This window comes from Theropithecus gelada, chromosome 3 (assembly GCF_003255815.1).
Source record: "Theropithecus gelada isolate Dixy chromosome 3, Tgel_1.0, whole genome shotgun sequence".
Taxonomy (NCBI): Eukaryota; Metazoa; Chordata; class Mammalia; order Primates; family Cercopithecidae; genus Theropithecus; species Theropithecus gelada.
In genome coordinates, this window is record NC_037670.1 from 157,676,883 (window position 1) to 157,692,489 (window position 15,607).

The 15,607-nt window shown below is 38.9% G+C and overlaps 1 protein-coding gene across 4 annotated transcripts in view; it reads left to right on the plus strand.

The window, feature by feature from the left end:
• Positions 1–1,156: 1,156 nt before the first annotated feature.
• Positions 1,157–15,607, plus strand: part of EXOC4 (exocyst complex component 4) — an 845,850-nt gene continuing 831,399 nt past the window's right edge. For 3 of the 4 annotated variants that reach the window (XR_003118525.1, XM_025378967.1, XM_025378969.1), the window contains exon 1: positions 1,157–1,298. Coding sequence is in view for 2 of the 4 variants with exons in the window: in XM_025378967.1 (XP_025234752.1) it covers positions 1,213–1,298 (86 nt within the window). In the remaining 2 variants the exon portion in view is untranslated. Of the gene's footprint in view, positions 1,299–1,479; positions 1,611–1,666; positions 1,671–15,607 lie in introns of those variants that run through there. The other variant, XM_025378968.1, reaches the window with a different exon arrangement.

The window sequence follows — 15,607 nt, forward strand, 5'->3', positions numbered from 1 at the left end:
TACATAATTTATTTAATACTTCCGTGTTATTTCAAAAATGTCAGTACCCTATCTTTATTTCTTTAGGAACAAAGTCCCTAGAACTGGAATTATTGGGCCAAAGGTTATGAATACTTTTAAGTTATCATGTCATATATGTGTGTGTGTCATCTTCAACTAATTTTTAAAAATGTGAACTTCTACCAGCTCGATGTCTATTTATAAAAGTAGTTGATGCATTCTGAGTTTGCTGCTCCACAACTCCAGGACTTCTGAGTTAGTTTGCTTTCTATTCATTTAAGTTCTTCAATCTTTATTGTTACTGAGCAAGCCGCCTCCTTCCTTACTTTTAATTTTTATTATTCTTGTTCCTCAGTCTAACCACTTTCCACACACATTCTGGTCTTCTTTTGTTCACGTGGTCTTATGAATTAACGACTAAGCCAACGGAACCAAATGCAGGAAATACTAAAAGCTTACCGGTAAAAGTATTAACACAAATGTGCATTAATACTAACTATTTCATTTAGCTTGAAAAAAGGAATCTGCAGTGTGGTCTGTTTGTTTTTCGCTTATACTGTCTTTTCTTCATCGATATTCATTTGTTTATTCCTGTGCATGTGTTTTTAGGGCTATCTGGAAATATAAGAACACTGGGGAAAATTGAACTCACACATAAACCTAATGTAGAAACATTAGTTTTACAGAACACTAAAGAAAAGCATTTCTGCTTGTATTCATTTTCGTATTTTATTGGATTTTTAAAAAAATCACTTGCGCTTAAGGCAAAAACTTCGCACATAGGCATCCAGCAGAGAACCCCTCTTTCATTTAAATGCACAGTCTAACAAATTTTGGCATCATCGGATAAATTTGATTTAAAGCCTGACAAAATTCTAAAAGCAAGGAAGCCGAAAAAAGCTCGAAGTCAGAATAAAGATAAATGAAGACACTCATTACAAGACTCACGAAGTTGCAGCTGGTTTAGCTTTCCTGCGCGCCCAGGAGACGGAGAAGGAAAACTACGACTCCCAGAGTGCTTAGAGCGAACACACGCGTCGTTGCCTCAAAACCTGTTCCGTTAGTCCCGCCTCCTCACTTCAGTGATTGGATTTTCCACTTCCGCGCCTCTGGAATTCTCCTCACCCATTGGTGGAGACTCCAGCTGGGTCAAATGCAGAATTTACGCACTCTTGGCTTCCTTGAAGCCTAGCGGCTCTCCCCGCGTCCAAGATGGCGGCAGAAGCAGCTGGTGGGAAATACAGAAGCACAGTCAGCAAAAGCAAAGACCCCTCGGGGCTGCTCATCTCTGTGATCAGGTGAGGGAGGCAGGAGGCAGGGTCTGGGGACTGGGGGCAGTGGCTTAACCTCCGCTTTGGAAGGGAGAAGGGTTAGCTGGGTCCCACCCTGCTCTCCCTTCCCTTTCCTCCTTGCCTCCCGCAGCCCCTCCCCAGGGCCCTAACCCCTCCCCAGGGCCCCAGCAATTCTCCCCCCACTTTTTTTTTCTGGGGTTAGCTATAGAGAGAGGAGACCCGCCTCAGTCTTTTCTTTAGGGGCAGCACCTTCTATTACAGCCTCGGGGCCCCAAAGCACGCTATTTGGGTTTGGTAGAGAAGACCAAATGAAGGTGTGTTTATTGATTCCTAAAATGCCTATTTATTGTTTGCCTGTAGCAGCACTCACTGAGAAAGGCGTCTTGTTTCCTGGACTTTGGGATGTAAGGCCTTGGAGTCCGGCGACTCCTGTGATGAGTTGCAGATTGTGTTTTCACACTCTGGATACTTTCAACCACCTGTGCGTGGCCACAGCCACAAATACAAGAATCTGCAGCGAGCTGGTAGGAGGACTGGGTTTGAAGGCACACATCGGTTTTCGATTTTTGCTCTGCCTTTTCCTGCCTTCCCATTCTGGTCCATTCCTTAAAAAAACAAAACCAAACCAATTTCAGATTATCTTCCATGCACTCCCGCTCTGCACCTCCCAGAAGATTAGGGTAGGGGTGGACTGGGAGTGGTGGACCTTTTACGAGCTTTTTTAAAAAAAGTGAAATATATTGAGGATGGGGAAACCCTTTCAAAACCTTGGAGATGATACGGGTACTGACTAAAACCAATCTAAATAAAATTTATTATGGCACGTTTTTTACGTTGTTGGCATTTGAATTTCAACTCATTTATTTTTCGTAAACACTCCTATTTTTCCCCACCAATGCTAAACTTTTGTTTGAATTCTTGCAAGCCTTCTGGAATGTGTTGATCATCTTTTCAAAACCCAGGGCCCAACATTATCTGATAGGTACTAAGCACTTCAATGAATGAATATATCAAACCATTAAAACAGCTTACCACTCACTGACAAAGACACATCTTATGGGTCTTATTTAGGGGGCTTTAAGATTATAGCCTGTTAAATCATTACTGTTAATTTTCTTTTGGGCTTAAGAGAAAAAATCTCTGCGTGGAAATGCTTAATATACTTGGTAGGCCATACAGAGGAAGTGCTGTTCTATTGTGAATTGATAGGCCCACATTCTCGCCGCGACAATATACAGGTAGTGTAGATGTATCTCATGATACTAAAATTCCAATTAGAATGTTTGTTGTTTCCCATCTGAATTTCCTGTGGAATTAGAATTCCTGGACATTTGGATCCTTTTTTGAACTTGTTTGTTTTTTATACCTTATAGTCAACATTCATTTAAACAATAGGTATTTAGTGCCAGTTTGTAGTATGGTGTCTGGCACGTTACATATTTAATAGCATTTGTTGACTGAATGAATAAATGCCCTGAGTTTTGCAAAAATGAAGCAGGCACGGTGTTACCCTTGAGGAGAGTATAGTTTACCTGGGGGATAAAACATGGCAGTAAAAATGATGACGTAAGACTACGAGAGAGACATGAAATGTTATGGAAATCCAGGAGGAGTAGCCTTTTCTAATGAAAGTGAAATGTGCCATCTCGTCTGTTTACTTTTGATTCTCCAAGCTCTTCCCATTTTTTTAATGCTATTTGTGCTTTCTTCAGTGCCAGTTGAATTTACTCTAAATGTCATATTTTTGAAAACAGCATGAAAGCCAACCTAAAGCATTTTTTACTAATGCTAATTCAGAACATACATTGCCTTTGGTTGACCATTCCTTCATGTTCTCCAGGAGGAACCCCGTACTGCTTGATGGCAAAGATTTTGTGGTCATCCATCTCTTATGCCAGTTTATTAATATATGCCCTGCACTTTATTAGGCCTAGGCATTTTTTACTTTGATCTCTGTTGTGCATTATTGCTTTTCTTTTCTTTCTTTCTTTCTTTTTTGGGATAGAGTCTTGCTCTGTCTCCAGGCTGGAGTGCAGTGGCGCGATCTCAGCTCACTGCAACCTCTACCTCCCGGGTTCAAGTGATTCTCCTGCTTCAGCCTCCTGCATAGCAGGGATTACAGGTGTGTGCCACCACACCCAGCTAATTTTTGTATTTTTGGTAGAGACAGGGTTTCATCATGTTGGCCAGGATGGTCTCGATCTCTTGACCTTGTGATCCGCCTGCCTTGGCCTCCCAAAGTGCTGGGATTACAAGCATGAACCACCGCACCCAGCTCTCATTTTTCTACTTTATCCTTGATCACCTCAGATCACTGAATAACACTTCTGTTATATATTTTTTATAAGCCTGGTGTAAGGGAATGTCTATACTTAGTATCCTGGGCAAGTTTAGTAAGGCTTGGGATACATTGTTACATATGACCTTGAGACCGAATGGTGTTGATGTTTGTATTTCAACATTTCTTTGAGTCACAGGGAGATTTTGGTGTTGGAGTGAGGATGTTGGTAGCTATAACTTCCTGTTATTTCCTTCCTAATATGCTTTTGAACATACCCAGTGGTTTAAATTCTATAAACAGTGGTAGTGAATGAGAGGACAATGGTTGTATTACTCTGGTGTTTGGGATGGGGAATGGGGGGAGGGTCCTGTGGGTAACAGAACCAGGAATGTATATTTCTTGTTAGTAAATTGTGCTGTCACTTGGAAGTTGCTTCTTGTATTTCTGTTCAATTTCTGTCCTTTGTGTTTTCCTTCTTGCAACATTGTATTCATTATTCTTAATTCCTCATATAAAACTTTGCTTATCTCCTCCTATCTTTTAACTTCTTTTTCAAATTCTCTCCCAAAGACTATAGCTTTCCTAGTTGCTTTGGCAACAAGCCACAAAAAGGAAAACCCATGTTAGGCTCGTGTTTATAAGGTCTGAGTATTCCTAACATGTACCGGGTACCTGCTAGCTCCTTTCATGTTTCCGTGGACTTATTTTGTCACAAAATAAATTACCTGTTAGAGAGTGTACTGTCTTTTGAAAAGTTTGATCAGTTTAGCTTTTTAAAAAATATCTTTTTGTATCACTAAGTAGTAGTTTTTCTTTTTTAAATAGTGAACGTTAAAAATGCTCCTTTAATTCTCTCGCTCACATGTGTGAAAATGTCATTTCTATACTACATTATGATACATTATGTATCATAAAATTTTGTATTTTTTCAGTGCTTTTCCTAATAGTTGGGATAGCTTTTATTGTTACAGTCATTTTTAATATTGTATTCAAAAAACTACAGGTGGATAAGGGTTTGACTTAAGGACAGAGTAGGTGTAGACATGGGGAATATCCAAATCTCATCGCTATTTCCAGCCCTTGTACTAAATAGTTAAATGACTCTATTTTGCTAGTATAAAGTATTTTGCTAGTACAAAGTATTTAAACTTTAAAGCATTTTAAAGCCGAAAATAAAGATGAAGTATAGTGTAATTGTAATGTAAGTATTATATGATAATTTTTAAGTGCCTTGAGACTCAAATAAAAATGCTTAATTATTTAAAAATTATCAGGTAAAAATATTTCAGGGCAGTCAGATGTTTCAAAGGGTAGACTTCCAGGGCTTTACAGAAGAGGACCTCAGGCCTGTGAGTTGGGACTTTGGTGAGGGGACAGATAGTGCTTGGAATTCAGTTTGTTGGAGGCCACGGCCAACTGCAGCTTTTGGTTTTAAGTCTTGCCACTAGCCCTTTAAAATTGAACTAACTGGGGGTACAGAATCCTGATTACCTGCTGATGTGTGATGTACGATTTGGACAGTTTTACACACACACACCTACTTTTCTATTGACTGGCTGATGTAAGATTTGGATGTTTTATGCATATACATACACGTGCACACACACATACAAGCATATACACATACAATTTTTCTACTTTTCTGTTGATTTCCCTTGCCAACCTTTTGTTTGGTGGGAAGTCAGAGGAGGCAGCCTCTCTAGATGGGAAATAAGATGGCATTTTGGAGATATTTTATTTCTGAGCTCTTGTCAGATTTTTAATTGGGAAATGTGTCTGCCACTTACTGTTAGGTGATTTGCTTTCCAATTAAATGTTGTCTCTCTTTATAACTTGGCCTGTAATAGCCAGTTTAATTGGGAAGACAAACTTTGGTTGCGACTTCAGGAGACCTTATCGAAACCTTGGAGCAGAGCTTTTGAAGACACACTCTGGTTACAGATGTCAAGGAGGTTTGAAGGCAGTGGAAGGCTCACGTTTTCATCAACTCTTATGTCTTCACAAAAGTTGAAATTTCAAAAACGTAGAAAATCCTTTATTGTAGACACCTGTTAAATTCCCTTCCTCCTTGGAGAGTATTTTGGTCAGCCCTGTGTTTAATTCAAAGTAAACTTTGTTGAAGGGGTCCAGGCTTTACCAGGGCTTTGAACAAACAGCTTTGAGGTTCTTAACACAGTTTGTGGCAGGAAAGGAAAGGAAAGCAGTCAGTCTGTTCCCCTGTTCTGAGCTGAGTCCTGGAAGTTGGGTTAGGTGTTAATGTTCTTTGCATCGCCATCTCTTCTCTCCATTTGAGCCCATCATATAATGGTTTTTTGGTTTCTAGCTCTCTTTGTACCCTGGGACATCTTGGCCCTACCCATGCTGTGTTGTTTGAAAATTACTACTAGAATTCCCAGAAACAGTGCTTCCCGGAAGTCCTGGGATGTCTGGCAGCGTATGTGAATGTAAGGGGCAACACAATTCCCATACTTTGGCTCAGAATTAGTGTCTTGTGGACCCATGTCTTAATGTACCTTGTGTAATTGTTAACACTGGGATTTCCTGAAGGCGTTGAGGCCTGTAGTATTGATGGTGGGTGGTATGGTCAGGTTTTTTCAAGCCATTACTTGTAGATAGATGTGGTCACAGCCTTTGGTGAGAAGTGCTGTGGTGGTATGTTGTAGTTGAAACTTGCTGTATTACCTGGGTAACCTTAGACCAGTTCCTTGAAACCACCGTGTCTTAGTTCCTTCATTTGGAAAATGGGCTAATACGATCTGTGTTTTTTTGGAACATCACACGAGAGGAGAGTATATAAAAGTGCCTAGCACAGTTTGGCACACAGTAGGCACTCAGATGTTCATTTCCTCCTTTCTAGATCGTAGCCTCTTTTGTTAAGAAGATTCTTTTGATTTTAATAAATTTGCCAGATAGTAACCAGGCTATAAGGTTAATTTTTCACCAGAAGTAACCTTGATGCGTTGACTAGAGTGTTTGATTCCATTCGTCAAGATGTTGTCTTTGTAACCAGGGAATCTTGTACAGCTAAATTAAGATAATAATTATTTGGTAATTTGAAAATCAGTTACAGAAGCTAGATTTAAATATATGTATAGTTTTGTGGGTATGTAAAATATGTAAAATATAAACACACATAAAGTATAAAACATTTATTAGATTAAAAGACTGAAAATACATAAATCAAGGGGCCCATACTCTGTTGAGATAATCCTTGTTGTCCTTTATAAAAAGGACAACAATATTGTGTATTGTACAAATTTGTAAAGACTAGAGTCATAGAAACATTGTCCAGCAATCTCATTTCCCAAAATACTACCTGTTTTTCAGGTTTTTGTGTGGATCTTGTCCATGTATATACATTTTTTAAAATATTGCTATACAGTCTTCATAGTTATAAAAGTTTTTTGAGTGGAGGAATTAAACATATACAGAACAATAGGGAAGAAAAAATCACCCATAGTTTCTTTTCTTTTCTTTTTTATTGAGGCAGAGTCTCGCCTTGTCACCGGTGGAGTGCAGTAGCGCCATCTCAGTTCACTGCAACCTCCGCCTCCTGGGTTCAAGTGATTCTCCTGCCTCAGCCTCCCGAGTAGCTGGGATTACAGGCACATGCCACCATGCCTGGCTAGTTTTTGTATTTTTAGTAGAGATAGGGTTTCACCATGGTGGCCAGGCTGGTCTCAAACTCCTGACCTCAGGTGATTGACCTGCTTTGGCCTTCCAAAGTGCTGGGATTACAGGCGTGAGCCACTGTGCCCGACCCACTTGTATTTTCTTCACTAGCATTATCCACTATTAATACTTTTGCTTCCAGTTTAAGAACAAGAATCACTCTATTGTTATAAAAATAGTACTCTCATGATAAATAATTCAAACAATGAAAATGCAGAAAAATGTGAAGATGAAAATAAAAAAAAATTATTTCAAATTTTGTCGTCTATAAGTTATTATCATTGATATTAGATGAACTGAATTCCAGACCCCTCCCTTTTCTGTGTGAATGTATGTGTGTATATGAAATGTTGATGGCCAGAAATAGTTTTTTATTAAATATGGGATCTTACTCTATATACTAATTTTATTTGTCCTCCTTTTTGAAGTACACATGTATATGCTAGAGTGCACAAATCTTAAGTATATGGCTTGATGAATTTTTACCTGTGTAACCACTGTCCAGCTGAAGATATAGAACACTTCCAGCATACTAGAATGATCCTTCTCTACCATTTTTTTCCAGTACCTTTTTTTTTGTGTGTGTAAGGATATCCATTTCCAACACCACTTGTTAAAAAGACTATGCTGTCTTTATTTGCTTTCTTTTGCAACTTTGTCAAAAACCAATTTACTTTATATGTGTGGGTTTATTTCTTGACTTTCTAGTCTGTTCTATTCATGTTTATATTAATAACAATACTGCACTGTCTTGATTACTGCTTTTTTAAGTTCTGAAGACATAGTGTAAGCCCTTCAACTTTTTTTTTTTTTTTTTTTTTTTTTGAGACGGAGTCTCGCTGTGTCGCCCAGGCTGGAGTGCAGTGGCAGGATCTCAGCTCACTGCAAGCTCCGCCTGCCGGGTTCACGCCATTCTCCTGCCTCAGCCTCCCGAGTAGCTGGGACTACAGGCGTCCGCCACATTGCCCGGCTAGTTTTTTGTATTTTTTTAGTAGAGACGGGGTTTCACCGTGTTAGCCAGGATGGTCTCGATCTCCCGACCTCGTGATCCACCCGTCTCGGCCTCCCAAAGTGCTGGGATTACAGGCTTGAGCCACCGCGCCCTTCAACTTTTTTTCTTTTTTTTTTTTTTTTTGAGACACAGTCTCGCTCTGTCGCCCAGGCTGGAGTGCAGTGGCATGATCTCAGCTCACTGCAACTCCTGACTCCCAGGTTCAAACGATTCTCCTGCCTCTGCCTCCTGAGTAGCTGGGATAATAGGCGTGCGCCACCATGCCTGGCTAATTTTTGTATTTTTTGTGGAGATGGGGTTTCACCATGTTGGTCAGGCTGGTCTTGAACTCCTGACCTCAAGTGACCCACCTGCCTCGGCCTCCCAAAGTAAATGCAGGGATTACAGGCGTGAGGCACCGTGCCCGGCCCCTTTTACTTTATTCTACTTTTTCAAAGTAGTTTTGGGTCTTCTAGGTTGTTTGCATTTTCTTACAAATTTTAAAATAAGGTAGTCCGTTTCTACAATAAAACCTGCTGGGATTTTGATTGGGATTAATATATGAAATTGACATCTTAATATTGAGTCTTCTGATCTATGGATGGGGGTTATATATCTCCATTTAATTCTTCTTCAGTTTATCTCAGCAATTTGTGTGTGTGTGTATGTATGTGTGTATGTAGATTTTAGTGTCTAGGTTTATATGTCTTTGGTCAGATTTATCTCTATTTTAGGCCACTTCAAGTTGTCCTACAGTTCATGGAATGTTGATGTTCATTAAAAAATGCATTTTTTTTTCTCTTGGTGTTTTGTTTTATATAGTTTGTGTTGCTATGCTCGTTCACTAGTCTTTTCCGCTACTCCTAATCTCTTGTTAATCCCATCTAATGTTATTGTTTATCTTAGATTGTACTTTTCAATCTAAGATATAGAAGCTTATCTTCTTTATCTGGAAGTTTGATTTGGGTCTTTTTCATGTCTCTGCTTACATGTTTAACTTTTCCTGTAGCTTTGTGAACAAATGAAATATGGGTATTATAAGAGTTTTAATGTCCTTGTCTACTAATTTTATCATCTGTGCCATTTCTGGGTTAGTTGCCATTGATTAATTTTCCCTCTTCCTTTACATGCCTTGTAGTTTTTTTTCTTTCTTTCTTTCTGAGACAGAGTCTAGCTAGCTTTCTTGCCCAGGCTGGAGCACAGTAGTGCAATCTTTGCTCACTACAACCTCCACCTCCCAGGCTCAAGTGATCCTCCCACCTCAGTCTCTGAAGTAGCTGAGACTATAGGTGTGTGTGCCACTGCACCCGGCTAATTTTCATATTTTTTTTTAGGTTTTGCTATGTTGCTCAGGCTGGTCTTGAATTCCTGGCCTCAAGCAGTCCGCAGGCCTCAGCCTGTGAACCACCACACCCAGGCATCTTGTACTTTTTGAGTTGATGCTAGACATTGTCAGTTTTATCTTGATGGCTGTTGGTTTTGGATATTTTTGTACTCCACTATTCTTGAGCTTTATTCTGAGATGTGGTTAAGTTACTTAGAAACAATTTGCTCTTTTCAGGCCTTGTTTTATGTTTTGCTAGTTAGAAGCAGAGCAACATTTAGTCTAGGGCTAAGATTGTCTCACTACTGTGACAAAATTCTTTTGAGTATTCCACTCAATACCATAAGAATTGTGAAATTTTTTCATTCTGGCCTAGGGCGATAGGCACTATTTTCAGCCCTGTGTGAGTTCAGATCATTATGCCCTCTAATCCTTTCAGGTTGTTTTCCTGGCCTTGGGTAGTTACCTGTCACATGTGTGCTGATCAATACCCAGCTGATGACCCTCTACAGATCTGCAGACTTCCCTGTGATGCTCTTTCCCATCTCCATTACTGCCCTGCAGATTCTAACCACCTTAATATGCAGTGTTTTGAAACCCGTTTTGTTTGTTTGTTTGTTCGTTACTTTGTTAGTCCCTGTTATTTCTTCTGGGCCTGAAGTAGAAGTCCATCAGCACTTCTTATTTTAAAAAATAGCTCTAAAGGTACTATTTTGGATTGCATCTTCTCAGAGTGGAAGAATAAGATACTCAAATGTGCTATTTAAAATGATGGCGGCTGGGTGCAGTGATATGTGCCTGTAGTCCCAACTGCTCTAGAGGCTGAGGTGGGAGGATTGCTTGAGCTCAGGAGTTCAGCTCCCATTGGGGCAGCATAGTAAGCCATGAAATAAATTATGACCTTTGTCCTTATAGTGGCGAGTTTTTTTTTTATGTGCTAGGAGTTTAGCTTTGAAAAACATAGGTGTATGCAGTTTAACAGGAAGTAATAAGGGAAAATTCTTGTATTACATTTGATACCTGGTAAGAAAATAAAATATTTCGGCTGGGTATGGTGGCTCACACCTGTAATCCCAGCACTTTGGGAGGCTGAGGTGGGCAGATCAGGATCTCCTGAGGTCAGGAGATCGAGACCATCCTGGCTAACATGGTGAAACCCTATCTCAAATACAAAAAATTACAAAAAATTAGCTGGGTGTGGTGGCAGGTGCATGTAGTCCCTTCTACTCGGGAGGCTGAGGCAGGAGAATGACATGAACCCTGGAGGCAGAGCTTGCAGTGAGCCGAGATAGTGCCACTGCACCTCCAGCCTGGGTGGCAGAGTGAGACTCTGTCTCAAAAAAAAAAAAAAAAAAAGAAAAGAAAATACTTAGGAGATTCTTAGGAGACCCTTTTCTGACTTTTATTTATTCTTTTAAAAGTATAAACTCTTTGTCAAAAATAAAGTAGAATATAATTAAAAAGTGTTTTTCCATTTAAAACCTATAATTGTGCTGAATATTATAGGAGAATTATACTAAAAATATCACTTGAGAGCTTGTTAGAAATGCAGAATCTCAGGTCCTACCTGACCTACCTGAGCTGAATCTGCATTTAAAACAACAGTCCCAGGTGATTTGAAAGCACGATAAAGTTTAGGTAGCTCTTAGAACAAGAAACCCCAGGCTTGAAATGTTCTCAACACATAGAAATGATAAATGCTAATGATGATGGATATCCTAAATACCTGATGGTTTGGCTGTGTCCCCACCCAAATCTCATCTTGAGTTGTAGCTCCCATAATTCCCATGTGTCATGGGAGGGACCTGGTGGGGGGTAATTGAATCATGGGGGTGGGTCTTTCCTGTGCTCTTCTCATGATAGTGAATAAGTCTCATGAGATCTGATGGTTTTATAAATGAGAGTTCCCCTGCACAAGCTCTCTCTTGCCTGCTGCCATGTAAGATGTGACTTTGCTCCTCATTCGCCTTCTGCCATGATCGTGAGGCCTCCTCAGCCATGATGAACTGTGAGTCAGTAAACTCTTCTCTTTATAAATTACCTAGTCTCAGATATGTCTTTACTGGCATCTTGAGAACAGACTAATACACCTGACTTGGTCATTACACAGTCTATGAATATTACAAAATCACATGTGTGCCATAAATATGTACAAATATTTTGCATTAATTAAAAGAGATACAAGAAGCCAATTGCAATTGTTAAAAATTTTTTTCTGAGATAAACGTTATACAGATATGTTTTTTGAAAAAGCATTCTTTTTTTTTTTTTTTTTTTTTTTGAGACAGGGTCTCACTCTGTCACCCAAGCTAGAGTGCAGCGGCGTGATCTCAGCTCACTTCATCCTCTGCCTCCCAAGCTCAAGTAATTTTTGCACCTCAGCCTGCTGAGTAGCTGGGACTACAGGTGTGTGCCACCAAGCCCAGCTAGTTTTTGTATTTTTCGTAGAGAGGGAGTTTCACCATGTTGGCCAGGCTGGTCTCAAACTCCTGGCCTCAAGCTATCTGTCTGCCTTGGCCTCCCAAAGTGCTAGGATAACAGGTGTAAGCCACCAGACCCAGCCAGAAACATTATTCTTAAGCAGTGTATATACTGAAATATATACCAACAAAAATGATATCATGTCCAGGATTTGCTTCAAAATAATGAGAGGAGGGTTAGAGTAACTGGGGTTGTCAATGAAGAAGACTGGAATGTGTTGATAATTGTTGGAGTTGGATTTATCTGACAGATCTTCTTTTTTTTAATTTTTTTTTTTTTTTAAGTAGAGATAGAGTTTCACTATGTTGGTTAGGCTGGTCTTGAACTCCTGTCCGCAAGTGGTCTGCCTGCTTTGGCCTCCCAAAGTGCTGGGATTACATGAGCCACCATGCCTGACCTATTTGACAGATCTTTTAATTTTTGTACATGGTTGAAAATTCCATAAAAATTTTTATGTGTGTGTGTGTTTACATATGTATATGTTGCGGGGGAGGGAAGATAGTGAGAAACAAAGTTAATTGATGTTTTAATAGATTAGTATATTACAGAAATGCTATATATTCTTTATGTCCTGTTCTCTCTCCCCTAGACACTTTGAATGATAACATATTTAAATGTCTCTGATTTCTGCATTTAAGAAATCGGCTTCAATTTGTGTAGCCCAGAATTTCCAAAATTTGACCACATAACACCTCTTAATTTTTTGTAAAACATTGTTTCTGAGGAACTCACCAGAAAACAAGATCACTGGACGATGCTTGAAGAAGGATGTGGGGCTGCAATAGAAGTAGAAAAAGAGGTAGAGTTCAGTGACGTAAGAGTAGGGGGGAGATTTTAAGTTGACTTTGTCAACCTTGGGCTCAGTTTTATGCATTAGTGGGGTGATTTTACTTAATATTAGATAATGACCTTCTTTGTTGCCTAAGAGATTTATAGCTTTTGGTCCCCAGAAGTGTTCTATAACTGAGTTAATTGAAATGTTGAAAAACTGTATGTGTTGGGTGTAGTCATTGGCCCTAAGTGCTGTCTGAAGCAAGACACCAATGAATTTTCATTGACTTTAAGCAAAAATTGTTTACTGTCACTTGATATTAAATACATCTCTTTGTACTGTTAGGGGATGTTGTTTCTATGCATCAGAAAACTTTTTCAGAGGGACTTATTGTGAATTGCTATCAGTTGGGATAGGATTATCTTGTATTTTGTGTGCTCTAATAAGATATAATTAAGAAACAAGCAATCACAATGTATAATTGAATATAATAAAATCCGATTTAAAAGTGTAGTGTAGATTTGGTTATGCTTTGAGTGAAGCCGTATCTTATATGATTACATAGTGGTGCACATCTTGAACATTTCTTTAATGAGTAATTTTTTACACATTAAACTCATAATTCTGAGTAACTCAGAAAGGATATGATGAGGGTCTCTTATTTTATAATTCACTGGGAGCATTTATAGACTCTTTGTCTTATACAAACTGTTCTGCTTAGAATAAGAGGCTTGGAAGACTTATTTCTTAACTTGTTTCTTTAGTGTTTATATTCTTAACTATCTCTTTTCCTCTTCAGTTTGTACTTTCATTCTATTCATACTTAGGACTGGCTTTTGTTTCCTGATGACATTATAGGTATATGGTGCTGTCAGCCATTTCTTAGATTGGCTCTTTAGAATTTTAAAGGCAAAGAGAACCTGACTGTCACACTGTGAAATTAGGGCTGAATAGATACAGTAACTTAACCTAATGTCTTCTGGTTAAAAGCAGTTTGGGAGAGAAAACAGGATTTGTGTTGTAAAGAATCACATCAGCTCTAGACTTTTTTTTTTGCATTGGGATTAGTAGCAACAGGAATATTATGTTCTGGAAAGATCAGTAAGCTAATAATTCCTTTTTTTTTTTCATCTTGGAGTGAGGTTCTGAAACTAGTGAACTCTTCAGCATTTGTTGGGTATTTATGCTTAGTTTTTGCCTTATGATAATGTGTTAGAATATTTTGTAACTAAATCAGGCTGACTCCTTCTCTAGTACTCTTTCCATTATGCAGTTTAAGAAATTTCATTGGGGCCAAGATCGTGCCTCTGCACTCCAGCCTGAGCGACAGAGTTAGACTCTGTCTAAAAAAAAAAAAATTTCACTGGAATTGTCCCAACAAGAGAGAAGGTAGCACTGATTGGGCAGTTCAGGTGCTTGATGAGTAGAAAAGGCAGGGATTCGGTGATACAGTTTATTCACTTAGGGGCCCATTTTGAGTTCTTTTAAGAAGGGTCACTGAGATTTGATTCTTATTACAGATTGTGCTCTGTAGCGCTGTTGCTTCCTGATAAGTGATTTTTGGATATGTGAAGCTGTACTTGTAATTAGTTTTTCTGAGTTGCTTGAAGGGGTTTCCATTAATTGTTTTGTTAATCTTTATTATTCCTGGAGGAGAGGTCACTGGATGCCAACAAAGAATGTCCTTAGTAGACAATTAAGCCCATTAACTGTTTGCAGAAAGCATGACTTAATGCTAATTATTCTGCAGGTGTCACCAAAATTCAGGTGTATTACATTAAATATTTCTTATAGCTGGTTAATTAGCTTAGTTATCAGGGGCTGTATTAGGCAGCTAATTCTTGTGGATTTGCCAAGACTCTGTGTTGCTTATGACTAAGAGTGACTGATAACATCTATCTTGAGAAATTAGCCAACCAAAATAACACTGCTTGTGTTTTAAAGTATGGTGTATTAGTCTAGTTGGGCTGCCATAACAAAACACCAAATACTAGGTGGCTAAACCAATAGAAATGTATTTTCTCACAGTTCGGGAGGCTACAAGTTCAAGATCAAGGTCAACCCATCAGGGCTAGTTTCTAGGGAAGCCTCTCAATCTGCTTGTAAATGGCTCCCTTACTCTACTGTCACATGGCCTTTGCTGTGTAAATGTGTGGAGAGGGCTTCTCCTTCCGCTTACTTTCTTCTAAGGACATCAGTTCTTTTGGATTAAGGCCCACCCTTATAACCTCACTTAACCTTTATTACCTTCTTTGTAGACTGTGTATCCAAATACAATAACATTGAGAGTCAGAGATTCAACATCTGAATTTGGGAGGGACACAGTTATGAACTGAAGTTCATAACAGGTGGTACCCTAGGGACTCTTATTACTTTGATAAAATATCCTAAACTGCTTCTAGAGTGACAATCTCTCATCACCTACAAGTAGTATTGAGGCTCAGGCAAGAGCCTTGATCAGGCTGCTAATTTTTCACAATTGTTTGTCAATCTTACTGCATGCTTTTCTGGTTTGTATTAAAATTAATAAAACATAATTTGATCTATTTAGTCCTGTAAGTTCCTGAAATTCTAGCCTTAAATTAAAATGAATTGTTGGAAAACTTTATACCTGGGCTATATTCAGATCTTTCAAAATCTCTAGGCCTGAATTGAGTTTTAATGTTATGTTCTTGAAGGAACTTATAAGAAATGGCCATGTAAGATTTGTGACTTTGTCTGCTTTCAGAAGATTGTTAAGGACATCTTTTACTATATTAGGTCTTCCGTGTTTTTTAAGTGAAAGATTTCTTTT